This window comes from Capricornis sumatraensis, chromosome 6 (genome assembly GCF_032405125.1).
Source record: "Capricornis sumatraensis isolate serow.1 chromosome 6, serow.2, whole genome shotgun sequence".
NCBI lineage: Eukaryota > Metazoa > Chordata > Mammalia > Artiodactyla > Bovidae > Capricornis > Capricornis sumatraensis.
Genome location: NC_091074.1, coordinates 36,962,896 through 36,988,291, shown reverse-complemented (window position 1 = coordinate 36,988,291; position 25,396 = coordinate 36,962,896). Strand labels below are relative to the sequence as shown.

The 25,396-nt window shown below is 38.5% G+C and overlaps 1 protein-coding gene across 2 annotated transcripts in view; it reads left to right on the top strand.

Moving 5' to 3' along the window:
* Positions 1 to 25,396, top strand: part of CCDC171 (coiled-coil domain containing 171) — a 322,618-nt gene that overhangs the window by 117,464 nt on the left and 179,758 nt on the right. For both annotated transcript variants that reach the window (XM_068974547.1, XM_068974546.1), the window contains exons 16-17: positions 11,705 to 12,209; positions 14,086 to 14,202. In XM_068974547.1, the coding sequence (XP_068830648.1) occupies positions 11,705 to 12,209; positions 14,086 to 14,202 (622 nt within the window). The remainder of the gene's footprint in view (positions 1 to 11,704; positions 12,210 to 14,085; positions 14,203 to 25,396) is intronic.

Genomic DNA, 25,396 nt, shown 5'->3' with positions numbered 1-25,396 from the left:
GAAAGTATCATTTTCATTATTCCTGAATGTACATTAATATTATATATTGGCATTTGTCTGTATTATTTATGTACAATTTTTGAATTTTCATGAAATATAATTGGATATACAGCAACATTTAATTTGGGTTTATATTTGGTAAACTAATATTATATTGCATATTATAGTATCTATAAATTTCATTTTGGGATATTTTCCTATGATTAATTCTATATCTCTGCTTTTTTCCCCAAGCTGCAATGCAGATAAAGATATTTTCATTTTATATTATTTAAACTTCAAAAATTATGTTGATAAGGACATGAGAGGGAAAAATCCACAGTTTTGCATAGGATTATGGGTTATAGAGAATGTTATATGTCAGGAGAACATAGCCATTAATAGATACCATCTGCTGGAAAATAAATGACTTATCCATAGAGTCTCTGTTTAGTGTTTGGTTATTGTAAAGAAGTGGTTAGTAAAAGGTAGTTTAATAAAAAACAGTTTTGGGATATGAATAGCTTTTATTTGAAAAAATGCGGAATAATTTGTAAGACTTTCGGATGTTTAAGCTTTAAAGCAGGTAGTGGGAATGCTATTAGGTAATGAAATTAGAGTAGGAAGCTTGGTTTTAGCATGTTTTTGCGTACATGCTAAGTTGCTTCCACCTGCAATATGCGGGACCTGGGTTCGATCCCTGGGTTGGGAAGATCCCCTGGAAAAGGGAATGGCTGCCCATTCCAGTATTCTTGCCTGGGGAATTCCATGGACAGAGGAGCCTGGTGGGTTAGAGTCCATAGGGTCGCAAAGAGTCAGACAAGACAGAGCGACTTTCACTTTCTTAAGTTGTTTCCGTCGTGTCCGAGTCTGCGACCCTATGGACTGTAGCCTGCTAGGCTCCTCTGTCCGTGGAATTCTCCAGGCCAGAATACTAGAGTGGGTTGCTGTGCCCTTCCTGACCCAGGGATTGAACCTGTGTCTCTTATGTCTCTTGCGTTGGCAGGAGGGTTCTTAGTGCCACCTGGGAAGCTCTCTCATGGTTTTAGTATTAGTTAAAATGTGCTAGCTACATGGTTGGGTAATTTGTGAATTTAAATAACTTTGGGCCATCATATAAATATATCTCAAACATCTTTGCCTACTGAAGCATCAGGACTGAGTGCCATGATACATTGCTTTACTGACTTTGCTTTTGTAATTTTAGTATTTATATTCTTGTTTCTTTTCTATCTGAAAAGATGAAATTACTGGAACAAGAACTTCCTCTCTAAAACTAAAGATTTTTCTCTGTCAGTTAAGTATGGTTAACCCTTGATATGATGTTTATTTTAAACACTTCTAGTTTATGTGAAAGTTGAGTAAAGTCCCCTTCTCCAGAGGATCTTCCCAACCCAGGGATGGAACCCAGGTCTCCCACATTGCAGGTGGATTCTTTACCAGCTGAGCCACAAGGGAAGCCCAAGAATACTGGAGTGGGTAGCCTATCCCTTCTCCAGCGGATCTTCCTGACCCAGGAATTGAACCAGGGTTTCCTGCATTGCAGGCAGATTCTTTACCAACTGAGCTATCAGGGAAACCCTTAGTAAAGTCAAGTGAGTTTGAATTGAAGAACAAAAATCAAAGAAATTCAGGTTCATCATAGTATATTGCATTTTATTTCTCTTCCATCACATTATTAAGAGTACATTTGGCTAGAAATAAGTTACTCATAAAAGGGTTGTTAGATGTTAATTTTTTTACTTTTAAATTGAATTCCAAAAATATTCAGAGGTAAAAGTGCAGCTTGTTTATATTGATGATGATAGGGAGACATGATTCACAAAGAGTTAGACACAGTTCGGTACACACTGTTATGATTGGGCACCTCTAATGAAACATAGGAAAGTTCTCTGACTACTTTTCAAATAATTGTTTTAGAAGTTGTTTTTAGCAACTAGGTAGCAAAGAGTCAGGACAGGACTGAGCAACTTTACTTCACAAACACTTTCTTTTAGGAACATGCTATTTTTGTATATGAAGTAATATCCGAAAACAGGTCTAGTGACAACTCAGTTTCATATTTCCAGAACTCACTTTTCTGAGTGAATCTTGTTTATTTAGTAATTAAACATGATAATGTATGAAAAAGCTAACCAGGGCCACACTGTTAATCAAAGCTGATAGTTCTTGGTCTCATTTTTCTCAGACTTCTTTTTTCAGAGAGACTGAAATTTTAGCATACTGTATTGCAAAATTACTACCGTAGGTAAGAATAGCAAAATAACTGTACAGAATATAATTATTAATTGAATAAATGTTATGTATAAGATTTATGGAACACTCTGTTTCATGCTGTGAGATACTTATTTCCTCAAAAAGTGTCAGAATTAGTTGGAGAGGCACTATAGAAACATGTGAAAAATTAAATAATAGAAGGTTTATCCTGACGTTGTACATAATTACTTGCCAAAAGAGTGCTATCGACTCAGAAGAGAAGGTGGTTAAAGTTTGAAGCCTTCATAGAGGAGACTAGAGCCAGCTAGGCCTTGTTTTCAGGATCTGAAAGCCCATAAGGAAGGGAGGCGTGAGACAGATCTGATCTTAGAGGTCATGCTAACTTTCTAGCAGTCTGAGGTAATATCTTTTAACAATCACTAAATCAAGCATTTTGCCTGTATTTATTTTCAGTCAAATGATGAAGAGAACTTTTTTTCTTTTGAGGGCTTGACTTATCTCTTTGGATAGTTTTATAATTTGTATTGCCTTAGAAACTAGAGAAGACACACAGGCATGTACCGTTTTTGACACCTATTATTTTTGACGTGCTAAACTTCCAAATGAAATTAAAAGACGCTTGCTCCTTAGAAGAAAAGCTATGACCAACCTAGACAGTATATTAAAAAGCAGAGACATTACTTTGCCAACAAAGGTCTGTCTAGTCAAAGTTATGGTTTTTCCAGTAGTCATGTATGGATGTGAGAGTTGGACTATAAAGAAAGCTGAGCACCAAAGAATTGATGCTTTTGAACTGTGGTGTTGGTGAATACTCTTGAGAGTCTCTTGGACTGCAGGGAGATCCAACCAATCCATCCTAAAGGAAATCAATCCTGAATATTCATTGGAAGGACCGATGCTGAAGCTGAAACTCTAATACTTTGGCAATCTGATGCAAAGAACTGACTTATTTGAAAAGACCCTAATGCTGAGAAAGATTGAAGGTAGGAGGAGAATGGGAGGACGGAGGATAAGATGGTTGGATGGCATCACCGACTCAATGGACATGAGCTTGAGTAAACTCTGGGAGTTGGTGATGGATAGGGAGGCTGGTGTGCTACAGTCCATCGGGTCACAAAGAGTCAGACAGGACTGAGTGACTGAACTGAACTGAACTGAAACTTCCAAAATGAAGATAGTGTTTTTAAGGTAAGTAAATAACTATTATGGGATTTCAGTATATATATATTGAAGACCAGATAATGAAATTGCTGGGTTGTGTGGTAACTTTGTATTAAACTTTTTGAAGAACTGCCAAACTTTTTCAAAAGTCTGTGCACACCATCTCAACATTTCCATTGACAATTTATTGAAGACTCCAGTTTCTCCACAAAATATGCTTTATTTTTTAACAGAGAAACATTTACATTGTAGGAAAAACAGGCAGAGTTATGTTTATTATTTTAAAAAAGCTACCATTGTATAAGAAATATAGGTAACATAAAAATAAAACCTTTTAAAATGAAGTCCTTTGATGTCTATTTGTCACTGACTGTCCAGTTTGCAATTTATCTTTTTGCCAACATAGAGAATGAGAACCCAGCAAGTAAAAGTGATAAAAAAAAATTTTACTACACAGGGAAGTGTCTGATTTCTGGCCCAAGGTCTCAAAGTTCATGGGTTGCTGGAAGCCAATAGATGTCCCTTAAAGCTTCTGTATTTCAGGAAGTAAGTACATAATTCATTAAGGGAAGAAGCTGTCCTGTTCCCTTCATTTTCAGTGCACTTTGAATTTATCAGAGTCATGGAAAACTAGTGAAATTAGATAGAATTTTTGGCATGTCAAAAAAATCTGTGTAGAAGATATAAAGTCTATAAAAATTTCAGGTTGTTAAACTTTTTAAAGATATTTTGAGGGGGAATTTGTGAATATTATTTTTGAAATTAACACATTGAGGAGCAGATTATCTTAGTACTAGGAATGCTTTTGTTCTGTCTGAAGGTGATGTTCCTTATGTTTGTTTGAAAAATATTAGTCTTTAATCTTCTTTGAAAGAACACCAGTTTTCTTTTTTAAGGCATATTTGCTCTTATAGTAATTTCCAGCCTTACCCTCAAACAAGCTTTGTTATTCAAGAAGAATTCATGGTAAATAATGTAATACCTCTGAAGGTCCCCCTGGAATATCAGAATTAATTTAAAACAAAATTTTGACATGTTGATAAGGTCCAAATTATATTTAGAAATTACATCTTTTTTGATTATTTTTTTCTTTGTTTTATATTTGTAAAGTTTTTATTCACTGGCTATTTACTCAGTGCTTATTATGGGTAAAGTGCTGTTCTAAGCACCAGGGAACATTTTATAAAGGATTATTTAATTCATTTAATACTTATTAAATACTTGAAGGGTATAAAGCATTGTGACAGGCACTGGAGTAAATAATCCCTGGCCTTCAGGAACTAAAACTCTATTGCATTTGAGGGAGAGAAATAAACACACATGAAACAAGTAAGTAGCAGTGTAGAAATTAAGTGTCTAGTAGTTTAATTATGTTCAGAGAAGGTCAAGGTCAACATGAATAGGACTGATAGTAATAGGTGTCATGGAATAGATAGACCCTGAAATGGGTTCAGGATATGGTTAGAACTTGCATAGCATTAGGGAAGTCAGCACCTGGTGTTGCTGGAGACCATGGATAAATTGTGAAAAGGCATAGTAAGGTTCATGTCTGGATAGCAGAAGAGCAGCCCATAGCCTTTTTCCTTCCAGTTGAGGATCCTGGGAAATGGTGATGTCTTTGCAGAAGGCATGTGGAGGTGTTGTGACTTGAAGGGGAGACCTTGGCTCAGTAAAGATAGAGTTCCAGCAGTAGGATTGGATTGACCCAGTTCGACATGAAACTAGCTTTGAAGTTTGGGGGTGAGTAGTTAGTGCTGATGATCATTAAAATTAAGGTGGTAGCAGTGGAGATGAATGAGGATGTATTTTGTAGATAAGCCCTCTTGTGCTTGTGGATGGTTTTGATTTGGGAATGGAGAGGATAAGGTGAAAGAAGGAAGAATTAAGACTGATTACAAAGTTTTTGACTTGAAAAATTGGGCAGATGTTTGTTCAATTTACTGATATAAAGAAGACTATTATAAACATGTTTTAGGGCTTCCCAGGGCTTCCTGGAGTGTGAAGTCAAGTGGGCCTTAGGAAGTATTACTATAAACAAAGCTAGTGGAGGTGATGGAATTTCAGCTGACCTATTTCAAATCCTAAAAGATGATGCTGTTAAAATGGTGTACTCAGTATGCCAGCAAATTCGGAAAACTCAGCAGTGGCCACATGACTGCAAAAGGTCAGTTTTCATTCCAGTCCCAAAGAAGGGCAGTGCCAAAGAATGCTCACGCTACTGCACAGTTGCATTCATTTCACATGCTAGCAAGGTCACGCTCAACATCCTTCAAGCTGGTTTTCAGCAGTACATGAGCCGAGAACTTCTACATGTACAAACTGGATTTAGAAAAGGCAGAGGAACCGGAGATCAAATTGCCAACATCTGTTCGATTATAGAAAAAGCAGGGAATTCCAGAAAAAACATATACTTCTGCTTCACTGACTACGCTGCAGCCTTTGACTGTGTGGATCACAACAAACTGGAAAATTCTTAAAGAGATGGTAATACCAGACCACCTTTCCTGTCTCCTGAGAAACCTCTATGCAGGTCAAGAAGCAAAGTTAGAACCAGACATGGAACAACAGACTGGTTCAAAATTGGTAAAGGAGTACATCAAGGTTGTATATTGTCTCCCTGCTTATTTAACTTCTATTCAGAGTACATCATGCAAAATGCCAGGCTGGATGAATCACAAGCTAGAACCAAGATTGCTGGGACAAGTATCAGTAACTTCAGATATGCAGATGACACCACACTAATGACAGAAAGTGAAGAGGAACTAAAGAGCCTCTTGCAGGTGAAAGAAGAGAGTGAAAAAGCTGGCTTAAAACTCAACATCCAAAAAACTAAGAAAATGTCATCCAGTTCCATCACTTCATGACAAATAGATGGGGAAAAATATGGAAACAGTGACAGACTTTATTTTCTTGGGCTCCAAAATCACTGTGGACAGTGACTGCAACCTTGAAATAAGACACTTGCTCCATGAGAGAAAAGCTATGACAAACCTAGACAGTGTATTAAAAAGCAGAGACATCACTTTGTGACAAAGGTGCATATAGTGAAAGCTATGGTTTTTTTAGTAGTCATGTGTGGATATGAGCATGAGCATGCATGCATGCTAAGTTGCTTCGGTAGTGTCCAACTCTTCGTGCTTCTGTGGACGGTAGACCGCCAGGCTCCTCTGTCCATAGGATTTTCCAGGCAAGAATAGTGGAGTGGATTGCCATTTCCTACTCCAGGGTATTTTTCCAACCCAGGGATTGAACCTGATTTTCTTACATTTCCTGCATTGGCAGGTGGGTTCTTTACCACTATCGCCACCTGGGAGTTGGACCGTAAAGAAGGCTGAGCCCCGAAGAATTGATGCTTTCAAATTGTGGTGCTTGAGAAGACTCTAGAGAGTCCCTTGGACTGCAAGGAGATCCAACCAGTCCATCCGAAAGGAAATCAGTCCTGAATATTCATTGGAAGGACTGATGCTGAAGCTGAAACTGCAGTACTTTGGCCAGCTGATGTGAAGAGCTGATTCATTCGAAAAGACCCTGATGCTGGGAAAGTCTGAGGGCAGGGAGAAGGGGGCAACAGAGGATGAGATGGCTGGATGGCATCATCGACTCAGTGGATATAAGTTTGAGCAAACTCTGGGATATCGTGAGGGACAGGGGTATCTGGCGTCCTGCAGCCTGTGGGCTGGCAGAGTCGGATATGACTGAGTGACTGAACAAAATAACAGAGGCCTTCCCAGTTGGTGCAGTTGTATAGAATTTGCCTGCTGTGCAGGAGACATAGGAGGCTTGTGTTTGATCCCTGGGTCAGGAAGGTCCCTTGGAAGAGAAAATGGCAACCCATTCCAGAATTCAGAGGAGCCTGGCAGACTGTAGTCTATAGGGCTTCAAAGAGTTGGACAGGACTTAGCGACTGAGTATTCGCACACACACATGGGGCTTCCCAGGTAGCTTAGTGGTGAAGCATCCACCTGCCAATGCAGGAGATGCGAGTTTGACCCCTGGGTCAGGAAGATCCCCTGGAGGAGGAAATGGCAACCCACTCCAGTATTCTTGTCTGGGAAATCTCATGGACAGAGGAGAAGCCTGGTGGGCTACAATCCATGGTGTCAGAGTTGGACATGATTTAGCAATTGAACATTATAAACAGATTTAATAGGAAAAACAGCAGTACTTGAGATGGTTATGAGGTATCTAAGGGAAGATGCCTATTGCAGAGATCCCTAAATCCCGGGCCATGGACTAACTGTGCAGCAGAAGGTGAGGAGCAGGTTGGTAAGTGAACAAAGCTTTTCATCACTACTTCTCATCACTCCCCATTGCTTGTATTGCCGACTGAACCATCTCTGCCCCTGCCCCTGCTGTCCGTGGAAAAATTGTCTTCCATGAAACCAGTGCCTGATGCCAAAAAGGTTGGGGACCGGTGGGCTGATGGGCAGTCAGATCTGTAATTGTGGATTTCAGTAGAGCTACCAGGAATGAGGGAATATAATTGTTAAAAAATAATTAAAACTTTTATTATTTATTCATGCAGTGGAGAAGGAAATGGCAACCCACTCTAGTGTTCTTGCCTGGAGAATCCCAGGGACGGCAGAGCCTGGTGGGCTGCCATCTGCAGGGTTGCACAGAGTTGGACACAACTGAAGTGACTTAGCAACAGCAGCAGCAGCATTAATATTGTGTGGTTTTCTTAATCTAACATTTGTCAGTAAGAGCTTTAAAATTTTAAGTACTTCATTTCATTATTTTAAAATCCTTAATTCAAATATCTCACTTTGCTAATTCTAGTTACTTAGTTCAATATTGTCCCAGTTGATTGTTTTGATAACCATTAATATTTGTTATCTTGATTATAATTACCCAAACCAAGAATGACTTAGGACAATATGTGACAATTAAACAGTCTTTAGAGATTGCTTTTTTACTTACATGTAGACTTTACCTGTATTCTTTTAACAATGTCTTCTTTTAAAAAATGGAGGTGAAGGTGAAGGTGAAGTCACTCAGTCGTGTCTCTTTTTGACCCTGTGGACTGTAACCTACTAGGCTTCTCCGTCCATGGGATTCTCCAGGCAAGAATACTGGAGTGGATTGCCATTTCCTTCTCCAGGGGATCTTCCCGACCCAGGGATCGAACCCGGGTCTCCCGCATTGGAGGCAGACGCTTTAACCTCTGAGCCACCAGGGAAGTTTCACGTGTACATTTTAATGCAACTTCTGGATACACTATAGCATGCCCACTTCCACCAGTCTGGTTTCCATGCAGCACCATACAGTTGGCCCCTTTTTAACCATTTTGTCCTCCCCAGACCCTTTTCCTCTGGTAATCACTACCCTGTCCTCTAGATCTGTGTTTGCTTTGGCTTGGTTTTTTTCATTTTTTTTGGTTTTATTTGTGTTTTGTATTCCACATGAGTGAAATCATATGGTGTTTGTCTTTCTCTGTCAGACTTATTTCATTTAGCATAGTACCTTCAAGGTCCATCCCTGTTGTTGAAAATGGCTAGTTTTCATCCTTTTTTTACGGTTTAATAGTATTGCATTGTATGTATAGACCACGTCTTCCTTGTCTGTTTATCTGTTAATGGGCACTTAGGTTGTTTGCATACGTTGACTCTTGTATATAGTGCTGTGATAAACATAGGGATGAACATATATACGGTCCGGCCTCTCACGATGGCTGTTCTCTTGCTCTCGGTACATCCCCTGTTTGACCAGTCCCTGCTTCACTCACATGAATATCCAGTTCTCTTAATTATCAGGCTTAATTAGCTCCTGGAAACTGATGTGCCCACCTGATGTCAATTCCCTCAATAAGTGGTAGCCGCCTCCTCCCCTGAGTAGCAAAGACTGTTCCCACGTCCTGCCCAGCATCTGCCACACATGGTGGGGTGTCACTCCAGGACCCTTTGTGTAAGATCCCTCTATCCAATCAATCAAGGGTCCCTAACTTCCAAGCTGAAGACTGGTACCTGCTGGTCAGATCAGCAGCAGCATTTAGATTAGACATAAAGTGCAGAATAATTCTAATGTGCCTGACTCATCCAAAAACCATCTTCCCCAACTCTCTGTCCATGGAAAAATTGTCTTCCGTGAAACTGGTCTGTGGTGCCAAAAAGTTTGGGGACTGCTGCAGCAAACCATTGGTGTCTCTGTCACTGTCTCCAGGCTCTTTAGTATCGAGGCTGGGCGACTTTAAGACTCGCAGGGTGCAATGCAACAAGATATCTTTTCAAGTTAGTTGTTCCATATTTCGATTTATATGGAAAAGTGGAATAGCTGGATCATATGGTAGTTATATACTTATTTTTTGAGTAATTTCTATACTGTTTTCCATAGTGATTGCACCAGTTTACATTCTTACCAATAGCGCATGAATTCCCTTTTCCTCCACATCTTCACCAATACTTATTTGTTGTCTTTTTGATAATAGCCGTTCTAATGGGCATGAGATTGAGACCAAGGGTAGTCATCAGTTAGCTCCATTAAACTGTAAATTGCTTAATAAATAATTAATTGTAACCTGCCTTCATTGATCAAGCTTCATTTGAATTGTCCTCCAAGCATCATGTAGCCTAAAAGATGTTTGCCTGAGTTGGTTTTTCAGGAACTTGGAGTCAGCTGTGTCCAGTTAGAGTCTGAGCTGGTTAGGACTGGCGGGATCACCATCCCTCCAATGGGCATGCTTGACTGTACACTCAGTGACCTTTTGACGTCAGAAGACCAAAAACTCCACCCTCAGAACGTGCGTCCCATGGAGAAGCACGTAGCTTGGTTGCGCCTGTGCAGACTGATGATGCCTCACCTTTTTCTTATCTCCAGTTACCTCTCTTCATGCTCCCCACACGTCAGCTTTACCCAGGACCGTCTCCAGCCCGTGGCCTTTGGGGAGGTGGATGTGAGGTTTGTTCTCCCATCTCTTCTCTTGGCTGCCTCGTGAATAAACCCTTTCTCTGCTGCAAACCTCTGTCTCGCCATTTGGCTCGCTGCACCTCGGGCAGTCGGACCTGGTTAGGTAACGAGATGATATTTCATTGCGGCTTTAATGTGCGTTTCCCTGATAATTAGCAATGTTGAACATCTTTTCATGTGCCTGTTGGTCCTTTTCACGCGTACTCGGGAAAAAACGTGTATTCAGATGTCTGCCCATTTTTTTTAATTGAGTTGTTTGTTGTTGTTGGGTTGTATGAGTTCTTTTATGTTTTAGATACCAGCTGCTTCTGCCAGGTAGCCTAAAATGAAAATGGGCTGTGTAAGTCTATAGCCTCTTAATTCTGTTTTCCAAAAATTCCATTGTGTTCCTATTTTCTCTATATAGAGAGGAGTATTTTTGTCATATATTCTAGATTTTTATCAGTTTCTAGGTGTGTTTTAATTTCTCATCGTTATCCCAGGACTGTCTGTTTCCGGCTGCTTCTCTACCCTTTTATGCATTTCTGGCAATCTAGCGTAGCTCCACCATCATGTTAGACCACAATCATTGATTTATTTGTCTGTTTTCCTAGCACATGGAATTTAGTGAGTAATCGATAAAGTTTATTGAATGATAAATGAATCAGTAAAAAAGTTGACATCTGTTATCTTTTAAAAATTTGCTTCAGTAATTCTTTAATGATTAGACATAAGATTTCATGGAGAGTGAGTTTATTTTCTAGTCTATTTCTAGATTAAAATCAAGTGCCTGCAGTTAAAATTTCTTTGTGTTCCATATTAAGTTTTGAATTATATGTACCTTGATGAGGAAAAAAGGACCAGAGAGCTGCGGAGGCCCACCCCACAATTAGCATTTTTTCCCCTAGCACTGACACTGTGGTTTGTGCAGCCTTCTGTCTTGGGAAAGAAGAAACTGAAGTAAGAGAGTATATTCTGAGAATCAGTCCCTTCTCATCTAGTAAGTGGCAGATAGTCAGATGGTGTGTGTTGTATTATTTATTTAATCCTTTGCTATTCTGACAAATAGTTGTCCTTTTACATATAGAAAAGCCTCTAATGCTGGTGTGATTTCTGTTTAAAAATAGGAAATAATTGTTACTGAGGAATAGAAGAGAAGAAATTTTCTTTTTTTGAATCTGTGTATATATGTGAAAATGTACAAGAAATTTACAAAATATTTTAAAATTTATGTGTTCTACTTTATGTAAAGCTTCCACATAAGAGGATTAAAAACTGTGCACATTGGATCTAAGCTGTTTGGCCCACTGTTGCTCTGTCATACGTGTTTTTTTGATATTTTAGAACATAGATCTTGGAAAGAAAAAGAAATGGTTGTTAGCAAAAGGCTCTCTTTTTTTAAAGACGGGTTAAAATGCCCATTTGTTTCTTGATCAAATATATTATTTGACTTCTCTTCTTTTAGAAATTTCAAGAAATTGCTGAAAAAAATATGGAAAAATTGAACCGTATTGAGAAGTCACACGAACAATTGGTGTTTGAAAATTCCCACTTCAAAAACTTGTTATCCCAGACCAAAAGGGAAAAGACCTCCTTGCTGGCAGCCTGTGCACTGATGGCTGGCGCCTTCTATCCTCTCTACAGCCGATCATCTGCCTTATCTACACAGAGAGATTTTCTCCAGGAGCAGGTCAACACCTTTGAGTTGTTAAAATTGGAAGTTAGAACTCTAGCCCAGGCTCTGTCAACAGTAGAAGAAAAGAAGCAAGAGGAAGCCAAGATGAAGAAAAAAACATTCAAAGGATTGATACGTGTATTCCGGAAAGGTGTTATTGCAATTTTGGCAGCAAACAGACTCAAGATTTTGGGCCAGTCGTGTGTCTCTCTTTTTACCTGGATGGAGAGTTTCAGAGAAGGCATAGGCGTTTTAGTGTGTACAGGAGAGCTCAAAGACAAGCATAAATTTCCAAGTAAGATCATTTGGGCTTTTAAAAATCTTAAGTTGAACATAAGTGACATCCGAAGTGAATATGTTGGCTCATTATGCAAAGACTTTAAAAAATCGTTTACAATGTCAAATCATGTAACATATCTACATATATAGGTATCAATAGATATATATGTATGTAAAAATAACTGTATATATATATGTAAGTTAGGTTTCGATTTTTGTTATAAACATTAAAATATAAACAAGGTAGCAAGTATATGTAATTTCAACTTTGTATAGCTTTATTATATTTCAGTGCTCTTTTCACAGTAAATTGAAGAGTTTGTACAGTGATTTTTCAGTAGTCAATCCAGAAACTGCCCTATTTAAAATTAATTAGTAGCATAAATTACTTTCACTTCATTTGAGTTAGTATAAAATGATCAGAGTTAAAAATCTATTGATGAATAAAAATGGAGCAAATGTGAGTTTACAGCAAACATCTTTTTGAATGCTTGACTATTCCTTTTTTTTGGTTTTTAAATCGTGGTACGGTTGCTTTACAATGTTGTGTTAGTTTCTTCTGTGAATCGGCTGTATGTATACATAAACCCTCTGCCTCTTGGACTTCCCTCCTACCCACTGATCCCACCGGTCTAGGTAACCACAGAGCACTGAGCTGAGCTCCCTGCACTGTACAACCGGTTTCCACTAGCCAGCTCTTTTGCACGTCAGTCAGTTCAGTTCAGTTGCTCAGTCGTGTCCCACTCTTTGCGACCCCATGGCAGCGTGCCAGGCCTCCCTGTCCATCACCAACTCCCAGAGTATATTCAAACTCATGTCCATCGAGTCGGTGATGCCATCCAGTCATCTCATCCTCTCTGTCCACTTCTCCTCCTGCCTTCAATCTTTCCCAGCATCAGGGTCTTTTCAAATGAGTCAGCTCTTTGCATCAGGTGGCCAAAGGATTGGAGTTTCAGCTTCAGCATCAGTCCTTCCAATGAATATTCAGGACTGATTTTCTTTAGGATGGACTCCTTGGATCTCCTTGCAGTCCAAGGGACTCTCAAGAGACTTCTCCAACACCACAGTTCAAAATAATCAATTCTTTGGTGCTCAGCTTTCCTTATAGTCCAACTGTCAAATCCATACATGACTACTGGAAAAACTGTAGCTTTGACTAGACAGACCTTTGTTGGCAAAGTAATGTCTCTGCTTTTTAATATGCTGTCTAGGTTAGTCATAATTTTTCTTCCAAGGAGCAAGCTTCTTGGAACATATTTTGCACATAGTATTTTACACATAGTGGTGTCTATGTGTCAGTCCCGGAATGCGTGACTATTCTGAGGCAACAATTATTTCAATTTTTAACTTTTCAAAAGTAAGCTATTAAATAATATAAGTAGAACTAAAGAAAGTTTTCTTCTCTTTTTTTATGATGTCAGTTACCATTACCATTATATATATAAATAGAATCAATAAACCTAACATTTATTATAGACTTCCCCATGGAGAAGGCAGTGGCACCCCGCTCCAGTACTCTTGCCTGGAAAATCCCATGGACGGAGGAGCCTGGTGGGCTGCAGTCCATGGGGTTGCTAAGAGTCGTCGGACACGACTGAGCGACTTCACTTTCACTTTTCACTTTCATGCATTGGAGAAGGAAATGGCAACCCACTCCAGTGTTCTTGCCTGGAGAATCCCAGGGAAGGGGGAGCCTGGTGGGCGGCCGTCTATGGGGTGGCACAGAGTTGGACACGACTGAAGCGACTTAGCAGCAGCAGCAGCATACTAGGTGAAGTTCTATGTACAATTTTTGTTCTATTTCTTAAATAGCTAAACATTCCCATAATTTTTAAATGAATTTTAGTACTTTTTTGTAGCATTGCATAACGGATTTTTTTCTATTTTTGTAGAACATCAAAAGGAGCAGTTACGTTGTTTGCAAGCTCTCAGTTGGCTCACTAGTACTGACCTTCTTGTTGCAATAATCAGTTCCATGGCTGAAGTACAGGAAGCTATTAGTAAAACAGGTATGATTCCCTTTATGTCCTTGGAAAATACAAAAGTAAATTTCCAGGAATGCCTTTTGGTACAAATTCTGATAAACCTTCAAAGAAGAAAATGTATTTGTTTTTATCTTTCTTTTATTCAGATAGATGATTAAATCTATATTTAATGAAGTAGTGAATTAATGCAATTTTTGATGTATTATTTTGTCTTTATGGAGAAATGGTGAATATATCCACCTGTTTTTCCCCCTTAGGATCTGCTTTTCCTATGTAAAGCTCATCGTTAGCTTTTTTATTAAGAATTGCTGGTAACGTTCTTTCAAATGTTTTAGTACTCCTTCTGTTTCTGGCTGTGAATTTCAGACAATTGAATAATAAGTGAATCAGTAGAAAATTTTCCTCTCTCATACGGCAGTGTGTTTTTTTGTTTGTTTGTTTAATTGTGTGTGGGTGTGCTCAATTGTGTCCAACTCTTGGCAACTCTATGGACTATAGTCCACCAGGCTCTGCTGCCAGTGGGGTTTTTCAGGCAAGAATGCTGGAGTGGGTTGCCTTTTCCTCTTCCAGGAGATCTTCTTGACCCAGGGATTGAACCTGTGTCTCTTGTGTCTCCTGCATTGGCAAGCTTTACCACTGTACCACCTAGAGTTAATATGAATAGTCTCCTCTTTTCCACTAGATGAAACCAGCAATAGCCAGCAGTTTCCAAAGGTCTAAAATTCAAGTTTATTTTCTTGTGGCAAATTGTGTGACTTGTTTGTGTGAAAGTTAATGAAAACTGATTTCTCTGCACTAAAAGAGTAACATACAGTTACCTATTGCTTAAGCTATGTCATTGGACTAATTATGGTCATTTCAGCCACATTAATAGTTAAAAAAAAAAGTATAACAGACTTCTTAATACTTGACTGTGTAATAAAATATACTAAGTATTAATGAAATAATTTGGGATTTATTTTAATTCTTTATAAACAATTCTTCTGTGTAAATATGGATCATTTATTGTGATTTCAAACTTCAAAACCTAGGCTGCTATAGTACAAAACTTATGATTCAAAGATTATTTTTAGATTTTGCCATAAATGTTGGTAAGAAATGTGCATATTTTAATATATTGGCAAAACCTCAACACACTGGATTTGGAGTCTGAAATAAAAGTGTACATAAGTATATTTTAAGAATATTGGTAGCAATAAGTATAGGTAAGAACTATCAAGTGGAAGGTAGACCAGGAATGGTGTTTGTAAGTGTGTGCCTACTTTCAGGAACTAGCTGCCTTTGATGTTAGAACCTGGTATACCTCTAGCTGGAGGAAATAGCAAGTTCAAGAAAACTTATTTTAGGGAAGGTTTAAATGTTCTTGGATAAAGAACACTACTTGGGTACATAAATAAGTACCCATTATATCTGGCTTCTGTTACATAGTGTCTGTGAGATTTATTCACTTATTGTTTGCAGTTTTAAAATTTTGTTGTATTATGTTTCATTGTATAAATATACTACACGTATGAATTTATTTATCTGTTCTCCGGGTAATGGACATTTAGATTTATTATAGATTTTGGCTGCAATAATAAACTGTTTGACTATTCAAAAAAAAAAATAGGAAGTTCAAGAAAACTTACTTTAGGGAAGGTTTAAATGTTGTTGGATAAAGACACTACTTGGGGCCTGCCTTGGTGGCTCAGTGTTGGAGAATTTGCCTGCCAGTGCAGAAGACATGGCTTCGATCCCTGATACGGAAGGATCCCACATGTCATGGAGCATTTAGACCTGTGTGCCACAACTGAGCCTGTGCTCTAGAGCCTGGGAGCTGCAACTGCTGAGCCCTCATGCTGCAACTCCTGGGGCCCACCTGCCCTCGAGCCTGTGCCTTGCAGCAAGAGACGCCACTGCAATGAGAAGCCTGTGCACCACAGCTAGGGAGTGGCCCCCGCTCTCGAAACTAGAGGGGGCTCACACAGCATCGAAGACCCAGCACAGCCCCAAATTAAATAGATATATAAATTAACACTTTTTAAAAAGAACACTGCTTAGAGAAGAGAAAAATGAGGGTTGCTTAGAGATGGAAAATAATAGGTGTATCAAAGTACTGAAGAATATTAGAAAGGATATGGCCCAGGCAGATAATTGTTATTGAACTAGTACAAAAAATCAATGTGAACCTTGATATTATATTCAGTCTTGCTAGTTATTAGTTGTGTGAAGTTGGGCAAGTTACTTAACTTTACCAGGCCTCACAGTCTTTCAGTTCAGTTTAGTTCAGTCGCTCAGTCGTGTCCGACTCTTTGCCACCCCATGAATCGCAGCACGCCAGGCCTCCCTGTCCATCACCAACTCCTGGAGTTCACTCAAACTCACGTCCATTGAGTCGGTGATGCCCTCCAGCCATCTCATCCTCTGTCGTCCCCTTCTCCTCCTGCCTCCAATGCCTCCCAGTATCAGAGTCTTTTCCAATGAGTCAGCTCTTCTCATGAGGTGGCCAAAGTATTGGAGTTTCAGCTTCAGCATTAGTCCTTCCAAAGAAATCCCAGGGTTGATCTCCTTCAGAATGGGCTGGTTGGATCTCCTTGCAGTCCAAGGGACTCTCAAGAGTCTTCTCCAACACCACAACTCAAAAGCATCAATTCTTCGGCGCTCGGCTTTCTTCACAGTCCAACTTTCACATCCATACGTGACCACTGGAAAAACTAGCCTTGACTAGACGGACCTTTGTTGGCAAAGTAATGTCTCTGCTTTTCAATATGCTATCTAGGTTGGTCATAACTTTTCTTCCTGGTGTATAGTGGGTGCTAAAAAATTGTTGTTCCCTCACCCCCTATCTCAGCATGAAAGCAGCATCTTGTGTTAATGAACATGAACACATACATGTCTCCTGTATACATTTTTTAAACTACTAATTATTAATTTTCTGTTCTAAAATTGCTTAAGTGCTATTTTACAGTGGAGGCAACATGGTGTAGGGTTAAGTATGTATTCTTCCTGATTTTGATTACTGACTCATGCTTACCATGTGACATGGGCAAGTTGTTTAAACTCTCTGTTCCCCAGTTTCTTTACTTGTAAAGTAGGAATAGGATTATTTTTCTCAGAATTGTTTAGAGGACTGAATGAGTTAGTTTGTAAAGCACTTACTTGTCTTTGTTTTCTATTTTACTTACTTTCTTAGTTCAAATATTGGTCTTTATTTATTGTATTAATTAAATAATAATGAAATTTCATAAAAATGTAAATTTCAATTGAAAATACATTAGTTTATCTTAAAATTTCAAGGCCATTTACACACCCCTTACAGTTCCAATTGTTAAAACATGGTTTTGTTATAAATTAGTATACATATAAGGATTGAAAAAAAATCTCTTCTCTCTCAATCCACTCACCCTTCCTTCCTCCCTTCCATCTCTTGGAGTTTCCACCCACTCATCCATCCACTAAAAGACTGATAAGTGATATAAATGATATCATAGGCTGCATGCTTTTTAATGTCTTCATTTAAAAATTATTTTGAAACAGCCTCAGACTTAAGGAAAAGCTGCAGGTACACAACAGAGAATTATATTTGCTAAATGGCTTGCAAGCAAGTTGCTCACGTGCTATTCCATTAGTTATTTCTGGTAATATTCTTCTAGAGAGTGATTGTGATATCTGGGAAATATATATCAGTTAGACATTCCATCATCTGTTTAACCAATTTACAGTAGGATGTTTTCATCCTAGGCCAGGTATCAAGAATATCAGTTCAGCTTTGATTTGTAATCAGTTCTTTGTCCCTTGAATCATCTAATACTGTGAGTTGTATCTTGATTCTTTCAGCCATGTGGGACACTGAAATGGCAGAATCTTGGGAAAGTCTACTTCGTACATGTGAAAATTCGGAAATGAAAGAGAATATTTCTTAGAACTCTTTTTTTTTTGTTTTCTCTTTATTTTTCGTTTTGAAGAACATGCTAAAAGTTTAAATCATATTACTTGTCAGGACTATGTGTTGATGGCATCACTGTCATTTTTTTATTTACAGTATTGTGTTAGTTATGGCATCTGGTCCCATCACTTCATGGGAAATAGATGGGGAAACAGTGGAAACAGTGTCAGACTTTATTTTTTTGGGTTCCAAAATCACTGCAGATGGTGACTGCAGCCATGAAATGAAAAAACACTTACTCCTTGGAAGGAAAGTTATGACCAACCTAGATAGCATATTGAAAAGCAGAGATATTACTTTGCCAACAAAGGTCCGTCTAGTGAAGGCTATGGTTTCTCCAGTGGTCATGTATGGATGTGAGAGTTGGACTGTGAAGAAGGCTGAGTGCCGAAGAATTGATGCTTTTGAACTGTGGTGTTGGAGAAAACTCTTGAGAGTCCCTTGGACTGCAAGGAGATCCAACCAGTCCATTCTAAAGGAGATCAGTCCTGGGTATTCATTGGAAGGACTAATGCTGAAGCTGAAACTCCAATACTTTGGCCACCTGATGCAAAGAGTTGACTCATTGGAAAAGACCCTGATGCCAGGAAGGATTGGGGGCAGGAGGAGAAGGGGTCTACAGAGGATGAGAGGGCTGGATGGCATCACCAACTCGATGGATGTGAGTCTGAGTGAACTCCGGGAGTTGGTGATGGACAGGGAGGTCTGGCGTGCTGCAATTCATGGGGTCACGAAGGGTCAGACAAGACTGACCGAGTGAACTGAACTGATTGCGTTAGTTTCTTGTATATAGCAAAGTGATTCATATATATATACACACATGCACAGATATACTCTTTTTCATATTCTTTTCTTTAGTGTTTATTATAGAATATTGAGTATGGTTCTCTGTGCTATAAAGTAGATCTTTGTTGTTTCTCTCTTTTATATATATAGTAGTTCATATCTGGGTTTCCCTGGTAGCTCAGTTGGTACAAAAAAACCACCTGTAATGCTGGAGACCTGGGTTCGATCCCTGGATTGGGAAGATCCCCTGGAGAAGGGAACAGCTACCCACTCCAGTATTCTGGCCTGGAGAATTCCATGGACAGATAGTCCATGGGGTCACAAAGAATCGGACATGACTGATGTCTGCTTATCCAAAACTCCTAGTTTACCCCTCCCCCTCCCCCTTTACTAACCATAAGTTTATCTTCTATGTCAGTGAGTCTGTTTCTGTTTTGCAAATAAGTTCATTTGTATCATATTTTAGATTCCACATATAAGCGATATCATATATTTGACTTTCTGACTGACTTAGTATGGCAGTCTCTAGCTCCATTCATGTTGTGGCAGATGGCATTATTTCATTCATTTTCACTTTTTTCCTTTTTAGCTCCAGGAAAGCTAGTACTTGTATGGCAATACCAAGTAGTAACTTCTAATATATTAAATAGTAGTTATTGCTTCTGCTGTTATCTTTGTTCAAAGCTTAAATATATCAGTACAGTACTCTTTTAGAAAGTTAGGTGCTGATCTTTTTTAGAGTGAGTTCTGAATTAAACTATTAACTATTTATAGGAGAGAAAATTAAACATGTTGGATTTATAATAGAATATTGATTAGGAACCTGAATTCTAAATTTGAATCTGGGTTCCACTGCTTACTACTTGTGTGTCATTGGGAAAATCACTTCATCCTTTTTCATTCTCACTATCTGTATCTGTAAAATTTGGCCAAGGAAAGTTCCTAGCTCATAGTTATTCAGAGTAAATGCATCTTTCCAAGTCCCTTGTGCATGTCATTTTTCCAATAAATGTCATTTTATCTCTTTTCTTGTATCCTGATGTCTCAGTGGAACCTGTATATTACTGTATACCTTTTCGTGAAGCTATAAGAAAGTGAAGTGGTTGCTAAAGGTAGTTGGCCCTGCTGCCTTCTTAAACTTTGACAATATATTTATAGGCAGTGGGCAAAGACCCCGGTTTCCATGTTGTCTCTGTAAATACTGGACAGGTGGCAACCTTCTTGCCTTCATTAAAGTCTTTGCCCACTTGAGATAAATTGCCTCTTCTAGGTATCCAAATGGTGTGCCTGCAAGAGATCATTTACCTCAAACAGGGGAGAATGTTACTTCCACTGAAGGGCTAGGATATCAATCATGATAGGAATGGACTGAAGAACCCTATAGATAGCTCAGCTTTTTAATGTGACTTGTTCAGACCAAGCATATTTATCAACATATAAACAAATGTGCTGATTTGCTCTGAAATATCTCTGAATAAATGCAGGTATAACTGATTATGAATAGAATGTTCATGCATTTTGTTATATACTTCAATTATAAGTGAATCTTAATTATCTAGAAGATAGATGACTCAGATATACATGCCCCTGCTATCACCACTCACAACTTTCTTTTGTTGTATACTTTACGTTAACTTTGTAGAGGTCATAGCAGCTCTTCCACTCAAAACTCAGAAATCCAGGCTGTCTTTAGCACAACATTGAGGTTTCATATTAGGAAGTTCCAAGCAGCAAGTGAAGATACTTATATTAGCAAGTAGCTATTGGTTTATATTTTAAAACTTAAAGACTTTATTGAATCCTAACAAAAGAGTACAGAGACGTGTCGAAGGGTCGAAGAGCCACACTCAAAGTGTGGCTGCGGACCAGCAGCCTCAGCATTAACAGTGATATGCCAGAAGTGCAGTCTCATGCCAGAGTGTGCGTTCTAAAAAGATGGTCTGTATACACAGTGAAGTGTGAGAAGTAATTTACAGAATTTTGTTACACACCTAGTGTCATTCATATCTCAAACAAGTGCAGCCTGACCAGGGATCATTTTTAACTCTCGAGCTACTCGTGTCTCCTTTGAAGGAAGCCACATTTAGCTTCCCGACTTGTGTTTTGTGGCTTTGAAAATGATTATGTTTGCCTTTCCCCATATTTTTCAAACATTTTGAGAATTTTCAAGCATACAGAAAATTTGAAAGGATTTTATGATGAACAGCTATTTTGTTTTTTTTTAACTAAAATTTATTTGCCTGTCATTTTTAAGAACACTTTTGAATGAATAATTTATCTTTGGAAGTGTTCGTGACCATGTCAGATTCCAGTGTCACACTTCCATAGAGCATATTTATTAGTTAAAATAATTTACAAGGTCAAAATTATTTTAAGAAACATATATGAAGCTTTAACATATTTTGCAACTTACAGATAGTTTGTGGAAACTTTTAGGAACCATAGAAAATTTGATTGAATATCCAGATACTGTCTAACAAAGCAGCACAATTGTTTTTTAAGATTTTTTTTGTAAAAGAACAAAAGAAAAAATTTCCTCTCAGATCTATTCTAAAATAATACATGTGTATTAAAAATATTTTAAACCCCCACCTTGTTCCAGAAAAAAGTTATGGCAGGGTATAGGTATTTATAAAATATCACTTTAAGTAAAGATAGCTTCTGTAATCCCTCTCTGAGAGTATGATTAATATTTGTGTGTACTTCTTTCAAATTCTGTGTATATTTCAATACGACCAGATCGTCCTATGTGCCATTTTTGTTGTTCTTTTTTCATCACTTATTTTCAGTGAGTAATAATTGTATAATCTCATTGGCTGTTGTAAGGGTTTAAATGAGTTATTGCATGCTGGTGGTGCTTGGTTTGTCACATGTCTTTGTATCAACAGCAGTATTAGTCTTCGTTTCTTACTTTATGAATCAGCTCTTTAGCTTCGTATACAAAACCCTTCTTGATCTGATTTTCATTTTTTTGTATAGTTTCACTTCTGTGCACTGTCATTAATAAACCTACAGTTCAGCTAAACTGAGCTGCTTGCTGTTCCCCAGATATAGGATGCTCTGTTATGTCTCCAAACATGCAGAGCAAACTTTTTTTTTTCCCACTAGACCCTAAGAGGAATTTATTACATGGATTATCATATTGGAAATATTGAATAACCTCACAGTTTATATCTTTAAAAGCTGCTTCATGAAGATACAGAACTTTTTTTCTTGCTAGTGTTACTTATCTTCAGTGAAATCTGAGAGCATATTATAATAGTTTTTAGAGTGAAGTAATCCAGGGATGTAGCTTCCTTATTATTTAAGCTGATGGAAAAGTAGAGGCTCAAGGATGCAGATTTATGATTGAGTAGTATATTTATTAGATAAGGTGTGTCAGTCGCTCAGTCATGTCTTACTCTTTGTGACCCCATGGACTATAGCCCACCATCCTCCTCTGCCCACAGAATTCCAAACTACTGCACTGGGTAGCCATTCCATTCTCCAGAGAATCTTCCCAACACAGGGACAGCACCTCATTCTCCAAAACTGCACTCATATTTTTTAATCTGGGGTTCACAGAACCTTTCTCAAAATGGTCCATGGATAGAATTCAGAGGGGGAGTATTGATGGACGTGAATGAAAAATAATCACATCTTGGTTTACTAACCATTGGGCTTCCCTTGTAGCTCAGTCGGTAAAGAATCTGCCTGCAGTACAGGAGACCTGGGTTCGATCCCTGGATTGGGAAGATCCTCTGGAGAAGGAAATGGAAACCCACTCCAGTATCCTTGCCTGGAAAATCTCATGGACACAAGAGCCTGGTGGGCTGCAGTCCATGGGGTCGCAAAGAGTCGGGCACGACTGAGCGACTAACATTTACTAACCGTTAATGAACTTCAACATTTCCTTCAGTTATGCATGGTGATGACGGACCATGATAATATTAACAGCATGGTGACTTAGTTACTAATTAAAATCACAGCTATTTTAAAATTACAATATAGTTGTTACAACTATCTCTAGATATTGTTTATGCTCGTCTTTTGGTGGTCAGTAATAGATTATCACACACATGGTTTGTTATCAGTCTTCTATGTATAGCTGGATACTGATGCAGTGCTGCTGCTGCTGCTGCTGCTGCCAAGTCGCTTCAGTCATGTCCGACTCTGTGCGACCTCATAGACGGGCTCCCACCAGGCTCCCCCATCCCTGGGATTCTCCAGGCAAGAACTGGAGTGGGTTGCCATTTCCTTCTTCAACGCATGAAAGTGAAAAGTGAAAGTGAAATCTCTCAGTCGTGTCCGACTCTTAGCGACCCCATGGACTGCAGCCTACCAGTCTTCTCCATCCATGGGATTTTCCAGGCAAGAGTATTGGAGTGGGGTGCCATCGCTTTCTCCGAATGCAGTGCAGCTGACCAATTTGAGGACAGGACTACACCAAGTACATCCAGTGGATGGATGAACAACTACTTCTATGTTCTTCATTCTGTGTTGCATTCCAGGATTCCCTAAGTAAAAAATTCTGTTACTTCTTTGAAAGAGCAACCTGTAAGCACTTGGAAACAGTTCAGAATTCTTTCAAAAGTGTTAAGTTCCTTCTGTCTTCATAGCATCTAATGCGAATCATAGATTCACAATCTTTTTAACTTTGTGGTATAAATTTATTGAATAGATTGACTTAGCCAAAGATGAACTCACTGAATTTTGAACAAAAACTTTCCACAATAGATTTTAAAAAAATTTTCATTGAAATATAGTTGATTTACAGTGTTATATTTCAGATTTATAGCAAATAGATTCAGTTATACATATATTATTTATCACTTTTTCCTTATAGATTATTACAAAATACTGAGTATAGTTCCTTGTGCTATACAATTATTAGTCACTGTCGGTTATCTATTTTATATATAGTAGTGTATACATGTTAAGAATTTGAAAGCCTTGGTGTATTCTAATATTTTTTGAGAATTGCCTACCTCTGCCTTGTAAAGTGAACTATAGGAACTTTAATTACATTTGTAGCAGTATATACTGTGGGTTAGGATTTTCATCACTTCTAAATATATATAAAAAAAATTGATGCGAGCCTGACATGTTTAATGCCTTCATAAAGATCAGCTCATAGGTCAAGGTTCTTAGTATGGCTAAGCAACAACTTTCATATGCTAATTTTAAAATATTAATTTTAATTAGTCTGTATTATAAATAGGACTTCCCTGGTGGCTCAGATGGTAAAGCATCTGTCTGCAATGTGGGAGACCTGGGTTCGATCCCTGGGTCGGGGAGATTCCTTGGAGAAGGAAATGGCAATCTACTCCAGTACTCTTGCCTGGAAAATCCCATGGATGGAGGAGCTTGGTGCAGGCTACTGTCCATGGGGTTGCAAAGAGTCGGGCATGACTGAGCGACTTCACTTTATATTATCTTATACCTAATACATTCAGTTCAGTTCAGTCGCTCAGTCGTGTCTGACTCTCTGAGACCCCATGTACTGCAGCACGCCAGGCTTCCCTGTCTATCACCAGCTCCCGGAATCTACTCAAACTCATGTCCATCGTACTGGGGATGTCATCCAACCGTTTCATCCTCTGTCATCCCCTTCTCCTCCCACCTTCAATCATTCCCAGCATCAGGGTCTTTTCCCTTGAGTCAGTTCTTTGTATAAGGTGGCCAGAGTATTGGAGTTTCAGCTTCAGCATCAGTCCTTCCAATGAATATTCAGGACTGGTTTCCTTTAGAATTGACAGGTTGGATCTCATGAACCTTAAAATCGTTTGATAACTGCATTTTAATGAAATTTGCTTTCATTGTAATTCTGTATATTTTAACTTAACATGTTTAAAAGTATTATTATAAGAAGGGGATCCATAGGTTTTATCAGGCTACCAAAGGTGTATATGGGACAAAAATGACCAATAACCCCCTGCTTTTGATAATCATTCCCCTCAATAGCATTTGTCTAAGTCAAGGTATGTTTTTGAGTACTCCTCTTATTGGTCATTTATATCTATATATTATTTATAAATAACACTGATAGAAACAAGAGCTACTGATTTTTAATCAGGGTTATAGATCCCATCTCCACATTGCTTAGCACAGTATCTTCATACATATGAGTTGCTCTGTTGCTAGCTGTTTAATGAATGAATGAGGAAGGCAGTTATACAGTGCCTTTTTTTTTTTTTTTTTGTAAAAAACTTTATTTTCGTTGCACCCTGTGGCATGTGGGCCCTTGGTTCTTCAACCAGGGATCAAACCTGTACCCCATGCATTGGAAGTGTGCAGTCTTAACCACTGGACCACCGGGGAAGTCCCAGTATACAGTGCTTTTAAAAAATATTTGTGTTATTTCTGTAAAAGCGTTTGTGCATGATATAAAAACTTGACACAGTGTAGAAACTTGCACAGAAGAAATAAGTCACCCAAAAGGCTATCCCTATCATTCTTAACACTTTAATAATTTCTACAAATCTTCCAGACGTGTATAAACATATATATACACCAACACATGCAGTT